The 24,357-nt window shown below is 39.5% G+C and overlaps 1 protein-coding gene across 2 annotated transcripts in view; it reads right to left on the reverse strand.

The window, feature by feature from the left end:
- Nucleotides 1–24,357, reverse strand: part of KCTD5 (potassium channel tetramerization domain containing 5) — a 93,983-nt gene that overhangs the window by 39,287 nt on the left and 30,339 nt on the right. For both annotated transcript variants that reach the window (XM_043969895.1, XM_043969905.1), the window contains exon 2: nt 3,257–3,365. In XM_043969895.1, coding sequence (XP_043825830.1) covers nt 3,257–3,365 — 109 coding nt within the window. The remainder of the gene's footprint in view (nt 1–3,256; nt 3,366–24,357) is intronic.

Consider the following 24,357-nt stretch of genomic DNA (forward strand, 5'->3'; position numbering starts at 1 on the left):
CAAAAGGGCCACGTTATTTAATTTAAAATCATAATACAACCTCAAATAGTTCACATAGAAGACACTCAGAAAGAACCATTATAATTCCCCAACGAACACCCTAAACTAGAGGAAGTCTATTGCTCAGAAACATCCATTTTGACAATGTCTTTTAAAGAGCTTTGTTTAGATGAGATACTATAATATCAAGAATTTTCCAAATCAAATATTACAAAGAGAAATATCCCCAAAGCTTTAAAACTGAAAAGGTTTATCTTCCCAAGGAGATCTATTATATCTGCAGAGTCTAAGTATTACTGCTGGGACGAATGAAGACAGAATAAAAAGAATATTATGAGGGGCAGCTAGGTGGCGCAGTGGATAGAGCACCAGCCCTGGAGTCAGGAGTACCTGAGTTCAAATCCAGCCTCAGACACTTAACACTTACTAGCTGTGTGACCCTGGGCAAGTCACTTAACCCCACTGCCTCACTAAAAAAAAAAAAAGTATTATGAGTTGTCCTTTCAGGCCATCTTTCCCCTCACACAATCTGCAGCAATCACCTCTAGTGCTGAGTTTACAAAGCTAGTCAAACATGGGTTGGTATTTACTTTGGTCTAGAGGATCTGGTTTCTAAGGCATTCATGGTTGCCGTTAATTAGTATAAGGTAACATCACACAGGAAAAGACCCTTGCAATTAAGATCAAAAGACCTGGCCAAGTCCTGCCTCTACCACTTAGCAGCTGTGTGACTCTTAGTTTCAATTTCTGCATCTGTAAATGCTGTACTTACTTCGCTCACTGGTGATATGGGTCTGGCTAAACTGAAGGATGGATACACCTAAGTAGTGGGAGATAATTGAGCCCAGGACAAAGACAGCTCCAGAAGAAGTCTCCCAACACACTGGGAGATAAGCCCATTGGGCAGGGCTACTAGCTGAGCTATGCCAGGGGACAGAAATACCACCATCCCTGATTCAAGCCTTTCCCATCCCACCCCTCATTCAAGCTTTCCCCACCTCCAAAGGGAGCTTTCCATAGTCAGGTGGTCATCCCATCCATCCCCCCCACCATCTTTAAAGGCTTCGGCCTCCCTTCTGGTCTAGGAGAAAGAGGTCTCAGAGAATATTTCTAAGCCACCTCCTCCCCTTAAGGCAAAGTCTTTGACTTCCCTCTTATTCACTTTCTCTAAGTATTTTATTCCAATTGGACTGTGTGCAAGAGGTGTAATTCTTTAAAGAGGAATACCTAAGGACCCCAAACCACTTATTTCCCTGTGACACTGGTGTAAGGTAACTGATATTTATATAACACTTTACATTTTATAAGGTGATGTCCTTACAACAATGCAAATATTTTCCCCATCTTACAGATGAGGAAACTGAGGAACAGAGGTGAATTGACTTGTTTAGGGTCATACAGCTATTGACAAAGCTCAGGTTGGGGCTCAGGTCTTCTGACACCAAGAACACCACTCTTTCTTCTAAACCATAGTGCTTTCTAATTATAAGGCAGTGTATAAAAACATATGGTATCATTATTATTGTTGTACAACACAAAAAAGAAGGCAACCCTCAGTACATTGGGAAGATCCCTTGTGGATGATTTATGGGAAGATACAGATGAGAATGACACAGGGTGAGTAGGTATAAAGTGGCTGTGATCTTCATTAGTAGAAGAAATACAAGAAAACCACAGAACCAAAGTAATAAAGCATTTATAATAATGATGATAACTATTATTCAGTGGCTAATTTAAGTCTGAAAGTATAAAGATCCACAGACAGAATATAAGAATACATCAATTAGGGGTCTATACCAGGGCTTCTTAAACTTTTTCCACTCACGACCCCTTTTCACCAGAGAAATTTTTACACAAGCCCAGGTATAGCGGTATATAAAATAGGTATACATAACTTTTTACTTTTGCCAAATTTCTCACGACCCCCACATTCAGTTACTTGACCCCATGTGGAGTCAAGCTTTGGTCTATCCAAGACTAGAATTTGTTCCTAAAGAGATAATCATTCAAAGGCAGAAACAAATACAATGTATATATGGACAAGGGAATGTTATAGGCTTGACATGCACAACAGGCTTCTTAGAAGCATGAACTGAAATGAAGAAGAGAACTTGATAAATGTTAACTACTAGGAAGCAGTTCCAAGCATGAATCATGCAAAAAAGAAAAAAACCAAGACTGGTGGCCTTAGAAACAGAAGAGGATTAAGATGAGACCTAAAATATAAATGGGTCAGTAGATATTTTAACTGTAGGGTAAAGAAAGATGAAGTGAAGAAATTGGTAAAGCTTGGGGTTCATCTTCAACTATTAATTGCCTAATATGTGGGAAGCATTATATGAAACAAAGAGATGTTCAAAGACATGGAACTCAGAAACTTGAGCCACCCTGAGATGTATCTGGCACTATTTTTCCTAAGTTAAATATTGGTCCATTTAAATAGCATTTGAAAACTACAACAGACTTGCAAACACATAGTTTGATTAATGGTTTCTTTGCAATAAATAGGGGTATCACATATTTGTGCTGTCATTAAAACGAGGGTTTTCTTTTGCTACTTGCAGGCATTTCTTTCAAACCAGTCAGGAAACAAGGGTCAAATACAGTATTTGATCAAAAGTAAGCATTATTTGCAAAGCATGATGCCTTCATTATCTATTTTTATCGAAAGAATCCATGAAATGGCATAAGATCTCTTCCATTCCAAACAAATTTCTAGAACCACTATTTTAATATGGACTCTAAAAATAAGTGAGATCAAACCATGATCATGAGGATTCCTGGTTGAAGAAATCTGAAGAGAATTTAAAAATACATTCCTATTTCACTCTGGAAACCTAGATGAATATGAGCTGCTGTTATTATTTGAAAAGTCATTCACATGTTCAAAGTACTAAGATTTCAGACTCTATCTTAAACTGTTATTTATATTGAAGAATATGAGTATGTCCACCAACAAAGTTATGAACTTCAGATCAAAAAGTGAATTCAAACAGCCTACTCACATCAGTTAATGCTGAGAAACTACCAGTACCACAATTTAAACCCTTGCAAGAACTGCAATCTGGCAGCCCCAAATCATTCTGGTATACAGGGAAGGATGTAAACAAAGTCTGAGATGTGGATGGATGCCTGGCCTACTTTGAATGACCCTTCCCTTCTGGAAGGCAGATTATTAATTAGAAACATTATGAGGACTCCAGTTACTGAACTTATTTCATTAAGGAAAACAGAAAGCAAAAAGTGTTCAACTTACCCTCCTCTGCAAGGTCCTTATTAATGACCAGTTTTCCATGTCTCAAATAGTTCAGGACTGGCCCAAAATAGGTGGGATCTCTGTCTATTAAATAGGCACCTGTTTCATCCTACAATAAACAAAACATTGGTGAAATAAATTCCAATCAATTCAACAAACATTAAGGATCATTAATATGTGCATAACATTGAGCTGGGTAAAAGATACAACCAAAGTAGTCTGAACGTGTCCTTTTTCACAAAATCATAAAGTTGAAGGGAACATAAAGTTACCTATTATGTAGGCCAACCCATTACTTAATGAAATCAGCCTCCATTTGAACTCTTCCAATGAGGAACTCACTATTTATTTTGAGGCATCCACTTCAGATAGTGCCAATTAATTGTTATAAAGATATCCTGTCTTTGAGAATTCATTTTCCTCCCCAAAACTTCAAGCCACTGTTGCTACCTTAGCCCTCTGGGGAAAAGCTGAATAAACTGAATCTTCATCTACATGACAGAACTAAAAATACTTGAACATGCCTTCCCCAAAGTGTTATCTTCTTCCTGTTAAACAGTCTCAGACCCTCAAAAAGTACAGTGTCACTCAAGCATTGTTGGTGGAATTGTGAACTGATCCAATCATTCTGAAAAGCAATTTGGAACTATGCCCAATGGACTATAAAACTGTACATATCCTCTGACCCAGCAATACAACTACTAGGTCTGTATCCCAGAGAGATCATAAAAAAGAGAAAAGGACCCACATGTACAAAAATATTTATAGCAGCTCTTTTTGTGGTGCCAAACAATTGGAAACTGAGGAGATGCCCGTCAATTGGGGAATGGCTAAACAAGTTTTGGTATATGAATGTAATGGAATACTACTGTGCTATAAGAAATGATGAGCAGGTAGATTTCAGAAAAACCTGGAAAGACTTAAGTGGAATGATACTGAGTGAAGTGAGCAGAACCAAGAGAACATTGTACACAGTAACAGCAACACTGTGTGATGATCAACTGTAATATAACAATCCAAGACAATTCCAAAAGCTCATGATGGAAAATGCTCCCCACATCCAGAAAAAAGAAACTCAAGTCTGAATGCAGGTCAAGGCATACTGTCTTCACTTTATTTGTTATTTTTTCTTTCTTTTTGTTTCCCCCCTTTGTTCTGATTCTTCTCTCACAACATGACTAATGTGGAAATATGTTTAACATGATTCTAATGTATAACCTATATCAGATTGCTTGCTGACTTGGGAAGGGGGAAAGGAAGAGAGAAAAACTTGGAACTCAAAATCTTACAAAAATGAACGTTAAAAACTATCTTTACATGGAATTGGAAAGTAAAATATAATACCACTGAGAAAAAAACAACAAAAAAAACCCAAACAAAAACCTTCTAACCACTGCTTCTGGTTCTATCCTCTGGAGCCAAAGAGAAACAAACCTAATATCTCCTCCATAGAATAGACCTTCAAATACTTGAAGCCAGCTATCACATTCCCTTGAGTTGTCTCTGATCCAGGATAATTCCATCCCCATTTTCTCTGGCCAATCCTCCATATGTCACAGACTTAAAGTCCTTCATCATCCTGGTTGCCCTCCACTGGACACTCTCCAGCTTATCAATGCACTCCTTAAACTGTGGTACCCCAAACTGAATACAATACTCCAGATGAGAGCTGACTGACTGATGAAGTCAGAATGCATTGAGAGTGTCACCTTCCTATTCCTGGAAGCTCCTTTCCTCTTAATTCAGTTCACGAGCACATTAGCTTCTTTGGCAGTCACATCACACTGCTGACTCATTACTAGGCTTGCAGTCCACTAAAGTTTCCAGATCTTTTTCAAAACAAATGTTGTCTAACCATGCCGTCTCCATCTTGTACTTGTGAAGTTGGGGTTTTTTGGTATTAAAGTTTAAGACTTTATATTTATCACTAATAAATGTTATTTTATTAGATTCAGCCTAATGTTCTAGCCTGTCAAGAACCTTTTGAATCCAGGCTGTCATCCAGAGTCAGACAGAATAGTCTCAGATACTTTATTTTTTAGAAGCTTCAAGCTCTAATCTAGTATTTTAGTAATCTTGTCAAAAAAAGGAAAGGAGATTATTCTGGCATGACCTATTCTTGATTACAGATAGAGATACTTAATGAGGACCAATGACATCACCATGTTAGGGTCAAGGTACAGTGTGTTCAACTGTGGTTGATCAGTTCAAAAGAAGCTTGTAAGGTTCTACCTCAGGTCAGGCACAAATAGTCCATCTGAACATTTGGGATGAAGATGTCTCTAGATTTGCACATCTCACGTTTCCTTTGTGCTACTGCAATCTGCTGTGCTACATGAGTATACCATGCAGAGAGAAGGTCCTGTGACAGCATCTCCCATGTCTCAAGATCTAAAGTTCTTCAGAGACCTCCAGAGTGTCCTCATACTGCTTCTTCTGACCTCAATGTGAGTGCTTGCCTTGTGTGAGGTCTCTATAAAATAGTCTTTTGGGTAAAGGTGCATTTGGGTCCGATAAAGCACTCATGAAGTGCTTACTATGTACTTGGTACTGTGTTAAGCTAAGGATACAAATAGGAGTAAACAAGACAATTCCTGCCCTCAAGAAGCATACATTCTTTTTTTTTTTTTTTGAGCAGGGCAATGAAGGGTAAGTGACTTGCCCAGGGTCACACAGCTAGTATGTGTCAAAGTATCTGAGGCCAGATTTGAATTCAGGTCCTCCTGAATCCAGAGCCTGGGCTTTATCTACTGTGCCACCTAGCTGCCTCCATACATTCTAATAGGGAATATAACACCTAAGAAGGCGCTCTGATGTTGGGGGGGAAGAGGTATTCAGGGTAGCACTGTAAGCCTTCAGGGAAAATGAAGTGAAAGCTAGCCTATCAGAGCCTAAATGGTTCCAAAGGTAGAGTTTAAGATACTGGTTGGCAGGAAGAAGAGACTTAGAGGCCCTACTGGGGAAGGAATGTGGAGATGGCCAATGGCCATAATGGATCTTGGCAGTCACTGCTTCCTTTCAAAGAGAATGATCAACCATTTGTTTAATGAGCCATTCTAGAATTCTCCCCAAGAATCAAAGTGAGGTTTACTGGTAGAGTTCTCGTGCTTTCTCTTGCATTTTAAGAATATTGGGACCAGATCTATCCTTCTTCAGTCTTGAGGTAACCATCTCACTTTCCGTGATCTTTCAAATATTACTGACAGTGCTCAGCAGTCACAATTGCCAGTCCTTTCAGTTCCCAAGGAGAGGCCTTTTGGGTCAGGTGATTGGAACCAAAGGCACCAGGAATGGTATGAGCACTATCTCTTAGGCATCAACTACCTTTTAGTCATTTTTACTGCAAAGGTCAATTTCCTTAGCAGAGAAAGCAGATGTAAAACAGGAATTGAGCATCTCAGTCTTCTTTCTGTTGTCAGTTACCATTGTCTGATCCACCTCAAAGCAAAGGTCCTATCCCTTATCTGGTCCTCCATTTCCCCCCAAGGTAGCTTCTAAAATTCTCCCCTTTTTGTCAGCTTTCCTCAACAGTTCTTCATTTTGAGCATTAGCACCCACTCTGGACACTATTTTTACATGGGCCTGTGCTTGATTCCATTTTCATTACATTTCTAAAATCTAAGTTGGTGAATCTTAGCTCTAAAATCTTAGTTGGTGAATTACCTATAAATATTAATAGTAGTAGTAGTAGCAGTAGCAGCAGCAGTAGTAGCAATGGTAATACTAGCTGACATTCATACAGCACTTTAAGGTTTGCAAAGTATTTGCACATGGTAACTCATTTGATGTTCACAACAACCCTGTGAGGTAGATACTATTATTATCTTCATTCTGTAGATAAAGAAACTGAGGCAGAGAGTAATTAAGTAACCTTCCCAGGATCACATAGCTAGTGTTTGAGGTAAGATTTGAACTCAGATTTTCCTAACACTAGGTTCAATACTCCATATAATACTGACACATAAATACCCCAACCCCTTCTTCTCAATTTCCCTCGTGTGTGTGTGTGTGTGTGTGTGTGTGTGAGAGAGAGAGAGAGAGAGAGACAGACAGACAGACACACACACACACACACACACACACACACACACACACACACGCAGGTTCATTACTTAGGAGCCATCCTTGACTCATTACTTTCCCTCATTCCCTCCAACCCAAATATTCCACAAGTCTTGTTTTTGCCTCCACAGTACCTCTCAAATCAATCCCCTTTTCTCCTTTATACAATCACCACCTTGAGAGACAGATCCAAGTCGTATCTCACCTCTACTCTTGCAATACCCTAATTAGTCTCCTTTCCACCGCCTCTCCATTCCAGTCTATCTCCACACAGCTGCCAAAGTGATTTTCCCTGTATGAATTCTACAGACAAATCCCATTTTTCCTATTAGGACTGCTTCCCCTTATATATTTAGAATTTTATTCTTTTTTTTTTTTTTTGGTTAGAATAAGGTGGTAGTTTATTTAGGAGCAAGGGAAGGGGTGGGGGGGGAGGGAAACCACAAAAGAAATCCTTAGACTTCTCCTGGGGAAATAGGCACAAAGCACATGGCTCAGAAGTACCAAATCTCTAGAATTTTATTCTTAAGCATTTTCCATCCCTCCTAGGCAACCTTCCCCTGGCAAACTGCAGTCCTTGGGGCTCCTACCTACCTTTCCTCTGAACCTTTTGAAATCTAAATCGATTTTCCTAAAGTCTAAGGTACTTGTGAGACTAAAGACTTCCTTGTCCTCCTTCTCTAGCACCAAATCTAGGAGAGTCTTTGCTTCCCTCTCCCAGGACACGTGTCATTTTCACACCAGCAACCAGTTCTTCTCTGTTAGTGAGAATGAGAACTAGAATAAAATTTTCTCTTGTTAGTTCCTCCACCTTTGGTAGGGGAAAATTACAACTAAGTCAAATGAAATAGTAATTAGTAGCTGCTCTGCTTATGGCAGAGAGGGAGCTCAAGCAGATGTCTACTAACTGAAGTTTCCCCATGACTACTATATCATGCCTATTTCAGGCTTTTTAATCAGCTCCCAAAACTCCCCATCTATTTCCTCTTTCTATCCAAATGATCTGTAGTAAACTCAAATAACAAAATTACTTCTGTTTTTTCCCCCATTGGCCTCCATTCAAATACTCTCTATTGTTTTTTCCTCCCTAATTCCTAAATTTTTTCATACACCACAACTTCTAAATCCACAAATTTTACTACCTCTCCCACCCCCCTAACCTATTTGTTAATTTCATTTATTTATTTATTTATTTATTTTGGGTGAGGCAAATGGGGTTGAGTGACTTGCCCAGGGTCACCCAGCTAGTAAGTGTCAAGTATCTGAGGCTGGATTTGTATTCAGGTTTTCCTGAATCCAGGGCCAGTGCTACCTAGCTGCCCCTGTTTATTTTCAATAAAGTAAACCCATCTAGAGCTATGGTCCAGTCATAGGTCTCAGGCAGCTAGGTGGCACAATGTGTTGAACCCGAAAGTCAGAAAAATCTGAGTTCAAATCCTGCCTCAAATACTTACTAGCTGTGTGAGCAAGCCATTTCATCTATCTATCTCAGTCTCCTCATCTATAACTACCTCCTAGGGCTATTAGGAAAATAAAATGAGGTATCTGTAAAACACATCACAAACCTTAAAGCACTACATAAATGCTATTGTCGTCGTCATCATCATCACAACTAGAGGTTAAATTTTCCTCTTTGTGTCAGACCTCTGGTTCCTCCCATTTGTTGCTCAAACTCTGGGCATCTGTGTATAGACATCTAAATGTTCTCCACTGAAGTCAGAACAGAAAAATTAACTCGGAAAATCATGGAGGTATCTGAGGATGGGATGTAGATTTCTGTGCTACAGCTTGACATGAGGCGAAAATAATAACACTGAAAGAAAATAAGTATCAGATCACTCAGAAATTGGCCTTGCTACACCTGAAGTGCCCAAAGCAAAAAGTACCTAGGGTGACACTATATTAAAGGGTCACCACAAACCCACATACCGTACAAAACAACTCTGCAGGCAATGAGTATTGATGTTTTAGCCTTAACTTTAAACACCATGTATCACTGACTTCAGACACTGAAAAATGGCAATGACAAAAGATGAGAATAGTCAATGTTGGTGTATGGGGCGGAGGGGTGTTATGGGAAGATAGGCCCACTGGTGTATTATAGGGAGAGCTAGGAATCTCTATAATCGTCTTGAAAAATAAAATTTGGAACTATCCAAATAAAATTACTAAACTGCCCATACCCTTTGACCCAGAGATTCCATTACTAGGCTTTTATACTAAGGAGCACATTAATAAGAATAAAGTCCCCATGTGTACTAAAATATTTATAGGAGCACTTTATGTGCTAATAAAAAATTAGAAACAAAGCAGATGTCTATCAACTGGGGAATGGCTAAACAAATTGCAGTATATCAATGTAATACGATATCACTGTGCTATAAGAAATAACAATTATGATGAATACAGAGAAGCACGGAAAGATCTGCATGAACTGATGAAGAATATGGAGAACCAAGAAAACAACAAGTAAGATGACAACATAAAGGAGACTACAACAATTTAAAAGGAAAGAATCACATAAAACTAAAAATAACAAATATTTCTCAAAAGAAATGATATAAATAGTAACCATTCCACCTCTTGGCTGAAGTGGGAGATCTACTGGTGTGGTGTGCTGCATATATCTTCAGAAAATTTCAATGTATTGATCAGTTTTGCATTTTTTTTTCTTTTGTATTTTTATATGGGAGGGGGAGGCTAGGGAGGAGGAATACTGAAGAAAATTTTTGATGATATAAAAAAGGCATCAATAAAAACTTATTTTTAAAAAACACTATCACTAACTCTCCTGAGAATTTATTTTCTCAATGCCTAAAATAAAATGAATTTTTAATGAATTTGACAAAATTTTAAAAGTTGGAAGGGACCTGAGAGGCCATCTAAGGCCAATCAATTATAGAATTACTTCAACAAACAACATCCTAGAAAAAAGGAATCATCCAGGAGGTACCTTTCAAAAATACTGTAAGAGAAAATGCTTAACCAAATGATGAACAGAGAAAAATGAAAAACATAAAAGACCATTTTTATTCCATATAAATGAAACGTTTTTGCACAAACAAAATCAATGCAGCCAGGTTAAGAAGAACTGTTTGAGAAAACAACTTTGAATCAAGTGTCTATGACAAAGGTTTGACATCCAAGAAATATAGTGATAATTGACACAAATATAAAAGACCAAGAGCCATTCTCCAATAGAAAAGTTGTTAAAAGATATGAAAACAGCACTAAAAAGAACTACAAACTCTTAAAAACCATAAGACTCTTTCAAATCACTAATAATAAGGGAAATGCAAATTAAATTAATTTGAAATTTCAACCTCACACCCCACAAACTGGCAAAGGTGACAAAAGAAATACTCAATGTTAAAACTGCAGGAAGACAGACACAATGATACGCTTTGGTGGACTTGTGAATGGTCCAACTATTCTGGAAAACAATTTGGAATTATGTGGAGAAAGTGGCTAAAATGCCCATAGAAAGGTTTCATATATATCAAATATTTATAAGTTTTTTGTGGAAGCAAGAAATTTGAAACAAAGGACACTTCAAATGAGGAATAGCTAAATAAAGTGAAGTACATTAATATAATTAAATATTACTGTAAGACATCACAGACATGGAATTTAGAGAATTTAGAGAATCAGAGAATTTAGAGAAACTTGGGAAAGCTTTAATCCATCAATGAATCAATAAGCTCACTGTATGCTAGGTAGAAGGCTTGTATTCTCAGCACTTAGCACCATGCATGGCACACACTAGACACTTAATAAATGCTGGCTGTGTAGGCTGATTTTGTTAAACTGCTTGGATTTTTTTGTTATAAGGAAAGACTCAGTGTGTAGGGGAGAAGTGAGTATTGTATTAAGAAACGTGAAAAACATATTTGTAAAAGCAAGTTATCAACAACAAAAAATTTAAAGGAAGATGGTGGGGGGGGGAAGAATAAGCATTTATAGTGTCTATTATGTACCAGTCAGATAATATCTCATTTGATCCTCACAACAACCTCGAGAGGTAGATACTGTTATAATCTCTCTCTCTCTCTTTTTTTTTGGTGGGGCAATGAGGGTTAAATGACTTACCCAGGATCATACACCTAGTAATTGTCAAGCGTCTGATGCCGGATTTGAACTCAGGTCCTCCTGAATCCAGGGCCAGTGCTTTATTCACTGCGCCATCTAGCTGCCCTCTATAATCTCATTTTACAGTTGAGGAAAGTGAAGCAATCAGAGGTTAAGTAAGTTGTCCAAGGTCACACAATTACTAAATGTGAATTCAGGTCTTCTGGACTCTAGGCCCAGCCCTCTAACCACTGTAACACCTATCTCAGGGGGAAAGGGAAAGGTGTTAAACAGACTCCAGCTAAAAAACTGAAAATGGGGAGACCCAACTATCTTCTGGGGCAACTCCTTACTTACACTTTTGGATGGAAAGGTTTTCCTTATACTGAGTTATAATCCAGTTAGTAGTTTCCATTTAGTATTTCTGCCCTAATCCCTCTATAACATGGCAGCTCTTCAAATATGTGATGACAGCTACCATGCCCTCCCTTAGGTTTCTCTTCTCCAGCCTAAATATCCTCAGGTTCCTGAAGAATAGCCTAGCACAACAAAATGTCCTGGATTTGGATTAGGAGGACTTGGGTTCAAATCTTGACTCTGCCATTTACTACAAATCACTTAATCTCTCTAGGTCTCAGTTTCCTTGTCTATAAAATGAGAAAATTGAACCTGACGACCACCAAGTTCTCTTCTAGTTCAAAATCTATGATCCTTCAAATGAGCTTCTAATTTAATGAAAGGCAATAGGACACAACAAAAAGACCACTGGCTTCTAAGCTGTAAGACCTGGGGGTCAAACTCCAGCTCTCTTACTCACTTTGCCAGCATGTGATTTTGTATAACTCACTTTATCTCTTTGGGACACAGTTGTTCCCTTCCCCCCTCCCCCCAAAGAAGAAAACATACTGAAAAAAGAATGTAGAAACAGCACTAACTCTAGGGTCAGGAGACCTGGGTTCAAATTCTACCCCCGAAATTTATGACCTATGTGACCCCAAGCAAGTCCCTTAAACGTCCTCATCTGAAAAATAAGGCTTTTGTCTCATTTTGACTCAATGGCCTTCAAGGTCCCTTTCAGCTGCAAAATTATGCTCAAGAATTCAGAGCCAACCAAATCTACTCCACTTCATTTGACAAGAGAGGAAAAAGAGGGCCAGGGGGAAAAGAGTTTCTCAAGGCTTCCCAGTGGCCAAACTAGGACTAGACTCCTAACTTCCAAACCTGGGCTCTTTCCATTTCATCACACCACTAACAAATAAACACAGGCACCAAAGCATCACAGAAACTTTACCTGGCAAAACCAGAGCATCTGAGATAGCAAGCTCTAATGCTGGTCTTAGTAACTGGGGGGAAAAAAAAAAGATAACTAACTCTCTGACAAGTTACAAAGCAGACATGCTTCAGAAAACATAAATTATCAAAATACTCACATTTTACTCCCCAAATTACTTTATAGCTTTATAAGACATAGACCCCTCTTGAACTAAACTGGATGAATAATATTTCAAATTTCTCTGTGGTGTTTGACACTTTACAAAGGCCTTGCCTCACAACAGCCCTGTGATGTAGGTAATACAAGTAATAATTTTCCCTTCTTAAAAAAAAGCAAACAGTCCCAAAAGATCCTGATCTGTCCATGGTCATAATAGCTCATTTTTTAGAGCACTTTAAGGTTTTCAAAGTGCTTTCATCTAGTCAGCATGTATCTTACATCTTTATAGCTGTCTCCCCCATCAGAAAGTAAGTTCCTTGAGGACAGGGATTGTTTTTTGTTTTGGTTCTTGGTTTTTTGTTTGTTTGTTTGTTTTTTGGGGCAATGAAAGTTAATTGACTTGCCCAGGGTCACCCAGCTAGTAAGTGTCAAGTGTCTGAGGCTGGATTTGAACTCAGGTCCTCCTGAATCCAGGGCCGGTGCTTTATCCACTGTGCCACCTAGCTGCCCTGGAGGGATTGTTTTTTTACTTCCTTTGTGTCCGTATCATCTGACATGCCAGATACATGAAAGTATTAAAGAAACACTTGGTGACTTGACCTGACATTCTTGACCAGACAGCAGCACTGTGAGATAAAGAATACAAATATTATCATACTTATTTTACAAATGAGGAAACTAAGGCTCAAAGAATTAAAGTGGCTTATCCTGAATCACAAAGCCAGTGAGAGATTCAAACTCAGGTCTCTCCAGACTAGAACATATTGCTTTGAAGTGGCAGAACCTGACACTTAAACCCAGGAATCCAACTAAACACACTGCTCCTTCCTACTCCTTTATAGTCGAATGAAATTACTTAAAAGTGATTTGCCAAAAAAAAAAAAAATTTTTTTTTAATTGCCAACCTTAGGATGCCAGTCACTGTCGTTATTATACCACACTGCAATGCACTGCAAGAGGGAAACTGGATATTAAATCTTCATGCTAATATTTAGGTACTAAAAAAAATATTACAAGGCATAAAATGGTCTCTTGGTATCTGGTCCCTGAAGTCTACAGTAAAAAGGGTAACTTTATAAATCAATCTCAAAGCCAACAGGGAAGCACAATTAAGCCAAGTAACTCTTAGAGCTGGACCACTTGTATAATGGCTTGGCAGCTTTCCCTCTGCATTAATATCTTAAGAGTGCTCTAATTAAAAAAAGAAAAAAGTGCTGACAGACTGGAAACAGCTGAACTCACTGCACCCCAACAGAACAGTGGGTTCTGCAGGACAACAGGAGATGATACGGACAGAACAGCTCCCCTGGGTGGAGTCCCCATATTTCTGACAATTTTGTGCAACACAAATTTATAAGGAAGCTAAATGGGGTCTGCAAATTGGTAACGGGGGTAGCTTCTTATTGGTGCTGAGGGGTGCTATCTGGACCAAATTTCTGAACTGAAGATGGGGGTAGCAGATGGCACAGAGGTGATGGGAAGAAGCAGGGAGGGTCTTTAGTGACGATCATTTTATTTGCTGTTATCAAAGCACTTGGTGCTTTTAGCTTGCCTAGGGAGTATCATTTGACCATATCAATCAACTGATCAATAAGCATTTATTAAGTGATTACTATATGCCAGGCACTATGTAAAGCAAACAATACTTGCCCTCAAGGAGCTAACAATCTAAGGAGAAATGGGGAGACAACACATACATACACGTATAAATGAAGGCTGTGTAAACTACATTACTTGCTCAGCCCAAATCCCAGTTGGTGCCCTCCAAATGAACTAACCAAGCTGTGAGAAAGCCCGTGCCCGGAGAGAGGAAGGGCAGTGAGTTCTCCAACTCATGACACGATCGCTCTAAAAACCATCCAAATAATGCCATAGGACAATGCCTGGAGCAACAAAACTCACAGAAGAATGTACTGAAATCATCTTCTAACCAAGAATGGCTTGGAAGGTCAGAAGGAGGGAGCTGCTGTGCTGATACAGGAGTCGAGCCGAACCCCACAATCACCCTGACACAGATCCATCCCAGCAAGGCCTCACCAGAAAAGCAGACCCCCCAGAGCCTCTGAATCAGCTGAAGCACCAGTGTCATCTGGAACTAAGCTCACAGTCTGGTGAGAGGGCTGAGCCCTGGGCAGGGGGGAGACTACAGGGGTCTATGCTGGTGCTGAGGCAGAACTTGTATTTTTCACCCCTGCTGGGAACCAGGAGGTAGGCTTGAGCAGCAGTGGTCCAGGTGGGGGAGGGGCACAGGCTCATTAGAGCTAACAACCACAACACACAAAGCTGGTTGATTAGCAAGTTGGCCTGGCGTCATCTACAGACCAGGGAACAGGCCAAGTGAGTGAAGAACCTGATCCTCCTTAAATCATACCACCTGGGACCTCTTAAGCGTGGGATACTGCAGCCTGGAAACAGTGCCCCACTTTAAGGAGCTAAAAGTCAAGTAAAAGAAAGGCAAGATGAGCAGACAGAGAAAGGTGGGGACCATAGAAAGTTTCTTCAGCAACAAGGAAGACCAAGGGGCACCCTCAGAGGAAGATGTCAACATCAGGGCCCCTATATCTAAAGCTTCCAAGAAAAATATGAACAGGTCTCAGGTCACAGAGGTGCTCAAAAAGGACTTTGAAGAAAAGCCCGTGCCCACCAAGAGATTGCCCCAGTTCTGCTCTCCTGTTAGCCATGACCATCAATCATTCACCTCCAACCTCGATGGAGAGATTCCAGAGTACCCTCTCTACTCCTAGCAGGTACACTCCCAACCTTCTAGCGATGACAGGGCCCAAGCCCCTGCAGACCTACACTTGCAAGCAACACGTGGCACTCACCTTTTAATGAGCAAGTAATCACCAATTACAATCTTTCCAGTAAGATGACAAACATACTATATCTGCATCTCATGGTCCCCCAAGTCTTTCCATCTGCCATGCCACTGAAGTTAAAGGATCCTTGGGGCTTTCTATTAGTTTTGAAATCAAATCCTCCTATATAATGCTGTATTCCCCAATTAGAATATAAACTCCTTGAAAGCAGAAATCATTTCACTTTTCTATTTGTATCTCTAGTTCTTGGAATCTAGAAAGCATTTAATAAATGTATTTTCATACATTCATTCAGTCATACAAAATAAATACAAGTTGCTTTGGGGAGAAAGGGTGCTAGCAGATAGCAGGAGAGGGGAAGCAGGGTTAAAGACTTTTTGTAGAAAGTGGTACATGAGCTAAATCTTCAAGAAAGTCAGGGATTATAACAAGCACAGGTGAGGAGGAAATCACACTCCAAACATAAGGAAATGCAAATGCATGGAGACAAGAGATGGATTATCACATGTGAAGAACAGTAAGAAGGTGATATCTGCACTGCAGAGTTTAAGGAAGGAAATTATGAGTAAGAAGGCTGGAAATGTGAAGAAATTTAAATGCTAACCACAAGTTTATATTTGATCCTAGAGGTAATAGGCAGCCAGGTGGTACAGTAGATAGAATGCTAGGCCTGGGGTCAAGAAGACTAGAGTTCAAATCCAGACTCAGATACTTACTAGCTGCGACCCTGAGCAAGTAACTTAATTTGTTTGCCTTGGGAGAAAAAAATGGCAAAGCATTCCAGCATCCTTGCCAAGAAAACCCCATGGTCAGTACTGGAGTACTATCGGTCCCTGGGGTCACAAAGAGTCAAGATATGACTGAGTGATTGAACAACAAAAGAGATAAGGAGCTACTGAAGTTTACAGAACACGTGAAGAAGGTGTAGAGGAATATGTGACATGGACAGGTCTGGGTTGTCTTATCTTTTCCCTCAATACTATTTCACTTGGTGATCTCATCAGCCCCTATGGTTTGAATTAACATCTTTATACTGGTGATTCTCAAATCTACTTATCCTCCACAAACCTCTTTGCTGACCTCCAGTCTCTCATCTCCAACTGCCTTTGGACATCGCTTTGGACCTCTCAAACTGAATGTCTAGTAGTCATCTTAATTTCAACATGTCCCAAAACTGAACTCATAATCTTTCCCCCAAACCCTCCCCTCTTTCAAATTTCCCTATTATTGAGGGAACCATCATCGTCTTAGTCCCTTAGGCTCACAATCTAAGTGTCACCCTCAGTCTCTCACATACCCTGCCACAGACATAGTTAACATCTTCACCTTTGCAACATCTCTTGAATATAGCCCCTTCTCTCCTCTGCTACACTCTAAGACGTTCAGGCCCTCATCATCCCATACCAGGACTATTAGAACAGTCCAATGCTGGGTATGCCTATCACAAGTTCACTCCAATTCTTCCTCCATTCAGCCTCCAAAGTGATTTGCCTAAAGCTAAGGTCCAACCATGTCACCCTTCTACTAGTAGCTCCCTCTCCCTCCCAGATCAAAACCAAAATACATTCCAAGTCCTTCATAACTTAGTGCCTCCCTGTCTTTCTAATCTTCTTACAACAAACTTCCCTGCAGTTTCTTTGATCCAGTGACACTGACCTCCTTGATGTTCCAAAAATAAGACATTCCATCTCTTGGCTCCAGGCACTGTCTCTGGCTATCTTCTACACCTAGAATGTTCTTCTTTCCTTCTCCTCTCTGCCTTCTGACTTCGTTTAAGTCTCAACTACGTGCTCCAACATAAAGCCTTTCCCAACCCCTTTTTAATTTTAGTGCCCTCCTTCTATTAATTATTTACTATTTACCATACACGTAAATATAACTTGTTTGTGTGTTGTTCATGCCATTATATTGTGAGCTCCTTGGGAGCAGGAAATATTTTTTGCCTCTTTTGTATCCTTAATTGCTTAACATAATACCTGACACACAATGGGTGCTTAATAAATACTTATTGATTGACAGGCCTGAACTTTAAGAAAATCACTTTAACAAAAGTGTGGAAGGGTAGAGTTGAGAGACCAGAGGCAATGAGCCCAATGAGCAGCTACTGCAACCGTCTAGCTGAGAGGTAATGAGAATTTAAGAGTAGCAGGGTAGTAAGGAATGGGTACAGAAGTAGCTGTGGGAGTAGAGAAGGAAGCCTACACAGGAGATGCTGTGGAAACAGTCTTATTAAGACTTGGAAAATGACTGAATATGTGGAGTGAGAGAGTGAAGAGGAGATGACACTGAGGTTGTCAGTCTGAGTGACCAGAAGGAAGGTGCCTTGTGACAGGAATTTGTAAAAGAGATAAGTTTAGGGGTAAAGATCATGACTTTTGTTTTTGAACACATTGTATTTGAGCTGTCTTGTATACATCTTATAGACATTTAAAAATTCCAAAAGGCAGTTTGTGATGAAGAATTGGAAAGAGACTAGGGCTAGAGATATGGATCTGGCCAGTAGTCATGCACATAGTAATAACTGAATCCATGGTATATTGAAAAAATACTAGCACTGGAGTCAGATGATATAGCTTCAAACCCTAGTCTTGCCATTTATTTGCTTTGTGACTTTGAGCAAGTCACTGCTTTCTAGGCCTCAGTTTCCTCTTCTGTCATATGAGAGGGTTAGGTTAGACTAGATGATCTCTTAAGTTACCTATAATTCTGACATGTCATGAGTCTATGAGTAATGTTCTTTTACTCATTAACGACACCCATTGTCATCTCCCCAGACCCCCAAATCTTTCCTCATGAAGAGATTCTCACAAATTAGCTTTTAATCAATGTACATACACTGAATACCACTGAATGAACTCTGACTATATCTATGACACTGTGCCAGATGGTCTAAGAGAAGATAAAGGGGATCAGTGCCCCCAACTTCTAGCTGCTGAGATTACAATCAGTCAATAAGCATTTATTAAGTGTCTATGTACAAGGCACTGAGAATATAAAGAAAAGCAAAAGACAGTCCTTGTTCTCAAGGAGGCTCAGTATAAGAGGAGAGAACATGAAAACAACAACATTCAAACAAGAAAAATACAGGATAAATAGGAAATAATCAACAAAAGGAAAGTGCTAGTATTAAAGGTAATCAGGAAAGTGTCCTTGTAGAAGGCAGGATTTTAGCTGTGACCTTAAGGAACTCAGGAAAGGCATGAGGCAGAAATGGAGAGAGAGAGAATTCCAGGCATGTCCAAAGGCCAGAGAAAATGCACACAGTCGAGAGATGAGGTGTCATGTGTATAGAGGACAGCAAGGAGACAAGCTAAGGAGGTGAGTCATACACTCAGGAAATGGAACTAAAAATACAAGGTGTTGAATGATGTTTAAAAAAAACAACAACCCTAAATCCTGTACAGGAAGGGCACCAGCTCTAGTGACATTATTGCAGGTGCAAGCCTAGGTCTATCTGAAATTTGTCTTAGTGGGTTCTGCAATAGGCCCAAGGTACAAGTAAGGGAGTTGGGTCCTGTCTAGTGAACTGATCCCTTCTTGTCTAGATGGAACAGGAAAAAGAACACTAAAAACTGGGATTTAGAAGACCTAAATTCTAAATTCCACCTCTGTTGCATCCTCCTATGTGACCCCTACTAAGTCCCTTCTCTAATCATGAATTTGGATTTTGTAGACAGAAAACCCAAATTCAGCCATGCCAACTCTGAAGGCCAAGGACAAATTGAGCAGAGAAAAGGTCCAGGTAGGAGATGCTAAGGAGACAGAGATGAAACCAGGTTCTACTCTTGATGAACTCCTTATCTAATAGGGGAAAGGGCACATAAAATAGAGCTATGGTACAAGAGAGAACAAAATAATTAGAAATGAGAAATATGATATGGACTTATCCATATCAACAGAGATAATTTATACAAAGGGCTTTGCAAACTTTAAAGCATTATATAAATAAGTTGTTATAACTGTTACTAATAGTAGTGCTACACAAAATAAGTGAGATGAAAAGAGTACTTTCACCTAGTAGTATCCAATAATACTTTGAGAAGGCAGCATGTAAATTAGAAGGAAGAAAAGGAGTTCAAAATACATTTACAGGGCTGAGACTGGAGAAAAGAGGCAAGCACATTCCTGCCTTTGAGCATATGTACAAAGATGGAAGAAAGCAGGACAAGGATGGTTTGGTGGTTCAGGTGGAACGGTTAAGTTTGGCTTAAGTGGGTCTGGGAAACAGTTGTAGAAGCTAGTCTCATTCCTGGCTGGAGTTATTTCTTTACTGATGGCAGTAGCCACTAGAGGATTTCAGGAGGAGGCCATCTCCCTCAACTTGAGTGAAGAGGGAAGACTTCATAGAGAGAAAAAGTTGTCATTATATCTTTTTTTTTATGAAAAAACAAACAAACAAACCAGAGTATTCAATTCCAAAAAAGGAAGGGATCTTACACGACAATGGGCAATGAGATTTAGAGAAAGAAAGAATCTTATCAGTCAAGCCCAAAGTTCTCATATTACAGAAGATGAAACTAAGGTACAAAAAATGGAAGGTATCTTTCTAACATTACATAGCTAACTGGTAGCAGAATCAGGTCTTCCGGTCTCACAGTCCATTTCTGCTACAAGGGTACCAGAGAACACAATACTTATTTCTCTTCCTACCTATCTTATATTTAGCTACTTTGCATTTGTTATCCTTATATTTATTTTGCATATATTTATCTCCCCAGTTAGAATGTGAGCTCCTTGAGAGTAGAGCTTATATTCTTTGATCTATCGAGAGCACCTAATATGATGCTCATCAAATTCTAAATGCTAAATAAATGTTTGTTGATGATTGATAACTATTACCTATCATCAAGTTATTTATAGATTCTCTCATATTTTTCAACAGTTTTTCTTATGCAAATAATATTCCACTTGAATACTGAAACCCAGCTGTCTTCCACATAAAAAGACGGCACAACAGGCTTGCATTGAAAAGGCAACAGAACCAACATAAATAATAAAAAGTGAATTCAAACTATTAGCTGATGAAAAGCAGCCACTGATTTCCCCCTGCATGGTAATCTTTGCAAGAGAACTGCAATGCAATGGCAAAAATGGAACCACAAGATGCTTCCTCTATGTGAATTAAAGGGGTGTTAATTATGTGAACTGTTTAATTAGAGTAAAGAAGGGCAATAGCTGACACAATTTGTACCATAAGATGCAAAACTTGTGAATCAGCGCAGTATTCCATCATTCTCATGAATAGGTCAAGAGAACCATTTAGAAGGGAAAATATATAAATAATGACATTTTCTATTCTCAACAACTGTAAAGCAATATATCCACATAACCCAATCTTCATAAATTATAATCACATGCCACTATGGCTTTGCAAAACCCCACTGTTCAGCCTAGCCATTCTCTATGGGGCAATTTCTCCTGCACTTAGTTTAGTCAAACAATTAGAACCCTTAGTACTTACCCCACTTCCATTCCCTATGAAATCTCTCTGAAACTACTCTCTCTCTCTCTCTCTTTTTTTTTTTTAGTGAGGCAATTGGGATTAAGTGACTTGCCCAGGGTCACACAGCTAGTAGGTGTTAAGTGTCTGAGGCCGGATTTGAACTCAGGTACTCCTGACTCCAGGGCCGGTGCTCTATCCATTACGCCACCTATCTGCCCCGTGACTACTCATTTTAAGCTACAATTATCTGAATTTTGGATATGCAGAAACATGTCTTATTTTACAACACCATTCCCATGGAACAAAATATCTGCAAAACACTGTCTTATCTTTATCGACCCAGTTGACAGTATGCTATGGTGATGAAAAGAATGGACTGAAAGGCAGAAGAACTGAGTTCAAGTTCTGACTGCCATCGACTAGCCATGTGACCTTACAACCTCACCACACTTCAGTTTCCTCAGCTGTTATGGAGGAATGGCTTTGATGGCACATTACTAGATTTGTTCTAATGTCCCTTCTGATTCAGACAACATAAGATTCTGTGCCATTTGGCAGTAGCTTCTTCTATAGGAAGAACCTTGTTTTAACATTATATATTGTGGAAATTTATTTCGATTTGGGGACCCTACCTTTAGGCTAAGATTAGAAAGCCTTAGGCCCTCAGGGTCTAAAAAAAAGCCCCCAGGTCCGACCTGAGCGGAGCTATCTGAAGGATCCCGGATGGCCTGTGCTGAGGCATAAAGCTCGAGAGCACCCGCACCCCCCCCCCACCAGCTGCAGCTCTGGCTGGTGGATTAGCTTGGTCTGTGGGGGCGAAGGAAGCCCCGAGATTTGAGTGGAGAGAAGAAAAGGTATATATAGACCTGGGAGTTAGATAGAAAAAGGAGGAAGGAGATGGACTAGATAAAGAAGGACAGACTAGATAGACAAGACTCAGGGGTTCGGACGGACAAGAAGAGGTCAAGAGGCGGCTGAGGAGACGGCAAAGATTGGAGACTAGAGACAAGGACGCAGGAGAAGACGAGAAGGACTAGGAGCAGGCAAAAGAGAGGCCGAAGGGCAAACTGACAGAGCAGACAGACAGAAGGTTACAGGCCTTAATACAAACCAGGGAAAGTGTAACGTGCCCTGAGGCCGGAGGCGGCTAAGGCCCTTATTATATTCAAAAAGTTCAAAGAGCAGCAGGTGCAAGAAGAGACCACAGGAAAGCAGTCAGGTTATACACTTTATTTCCCTGTATTCCTAATTTTAAATAGTGTAACGATTGGAATGACGCCACCTGCTGGAGACTTACTGTAGAAGAGTTTCGCCCATGAAGCGAAGGTCTTTGAGGGCAAGACCAGGAGTCTTTTCTTTGGCGTCAGGAAGTGACGCGTGCTAGTGGGAGGAGGAAGGAAGAGACTGGCGCTCGCTCTTGTTCTCTGGCCTTTGGACTCTGGTGGAGAGCGGAGCTAGAAATGTGTTCTCCCTTTAATAGATAGATGAATGTAGGCCTTTCCCTCTCTCTTTACCAAATTCTTATTCTCCTTAATAAACACTTAAAAGTCTAACTCTTGCTAAAGCTTATAATTTATTGGCGACCACTCATTAAATATTTTAGACAGTTTAGCTAGAATTTTAACCCTTAACAATAGTATCTCATAAATAAACTCTGCTTTGATTATTTGGTTAAGAGGCTTCTTAATCTTTACTCTATCAGTTTGGGAGCAGTGTGGTGGAACTTTAGAAATGGCCATATTAAATTAACGAAGTCAGATAGCCAAATAGTCAACAGTCCCCAGTTTAGTCCAGTCAGCTTTAGCCCCCCAAATTAGGCTAGTCCATTCAAAATATATTTCACAATATTAAAGACCTATGGTAATGTTCCCTCACATGACTGTATCAACAGTGCAGCCAACATTCCATAATGCTTCTGAATAGGTATACAATTAATTCTGTGGCTGTTTTGATCTGCTGAATTTAAAATGCCATGCAACAGATAGTCGCAAATTATCTGTCCTTCTGGTATATTTGCATAAAGTAACTATCTAAATGCTGATATAAGATTAAGTATTCTTTTTTTAAAAAAAATTTAATATTAAGTATTCTTAATGAAATATGGTCATCTTAACACTACACAATGTTGACTTACATATGAAATATGGTATGAAAAGACATCATCAGAGACAAGGAGTTGAGCTAGTAAGTGATAATGTGAGACAACAGATGGACAAGACAAGTGGTGTACAATACCTTCAAGATATTAAGAAAAAGAGGAAAATAACAGTCTATTTGGTGGATATTCTATGGATAATTTATAGATAAGAACTGCACATGATAAGGAAATCTGGATAGAAAGAGGGAATAACCACAGATAGATGCATTAAAAGTAAAAAAGTAGTAAAATCAGGCAATTTACTTAAAAAACAACAAAAAAAGTCACTTCCTAACAATAGAGTTAATGAAGAATGTGTAAGTGATTGGGCACTGGTCTGTTCAAGGCAGAAAGCCTAGATCTGGAAAGGTACTAGATGACTGAGTACACATCAGAAGTAGCAATATGTTCCAAATATTACTCTCCGCCCCAATTCCACCAGATTACTTTTAATAATTATGTGCTGCTTAGACTGATATTAAAATTAGTATTGATTCCCCAAGTGCACACATACCTAAGAGAGGCGGCTGTGAAGTGCTGGCTTGTAATAGAATGCCCTAGGAATTGAATTTCCCCTAAGAGGGATAAGAGATTCAACTACAACAAAAGATAAACACCTAGAAAAAAATATGAAGAGATCAATCAAAAATTATTTATTGTCGAATAGAGCACCAGCCCTAGATTCAGGAGGACCTGAGTTCAAATCTGGCTTCAGACACTTAACACTTGCTAGCTGTGTGACCATGGGCAAGTCACTTAACCCCAACTGGGTTATTTATTTATTGTTAATTATTTATTGTCTACTGTTCGGGGCAAATTTAGTATGGGGAGTTAATTGGGTGGCCTGCCATAATATTGGGGTTCAGAAAATAATGGGGGACCTCTAGGTCCAGAGTTTCCCCTTCTCCAAACTGCCTCTTTTCCAGGTATGTCTCCCAGACTAATAAGGAGATTAATAACCTCTTTTTCACAAACAAATCAGATTTTATTAATGGTAACAAAATTTACAATACAAGTGGAGTTAATAAAGCTAGGGATAATGAGAAAGGGGATAGAGAAAAGGAAAAATATGACCCACTTCACAGATAGTTAGAATCTAACTCTCTAGGGTAAAAGGGCCCCCAGGTACCTCGAATAAGC

Source organism: Dromiciops gliroides, chromosome 1 (assembly GCF_019393635.1).
Source record: "Dromiciops gliroides isolate mDroGli1 chromosome 1, mDroGli1.pri, whole genome shotgun sequence".
Taxonomy (NCBI): domain Eukaryota; kingdom Metazoa; phylum Chordata; class Mammalia; order Microbiotheria; family Microbiotheriidae; genus Dromiciops; species Dromiciops gliroides.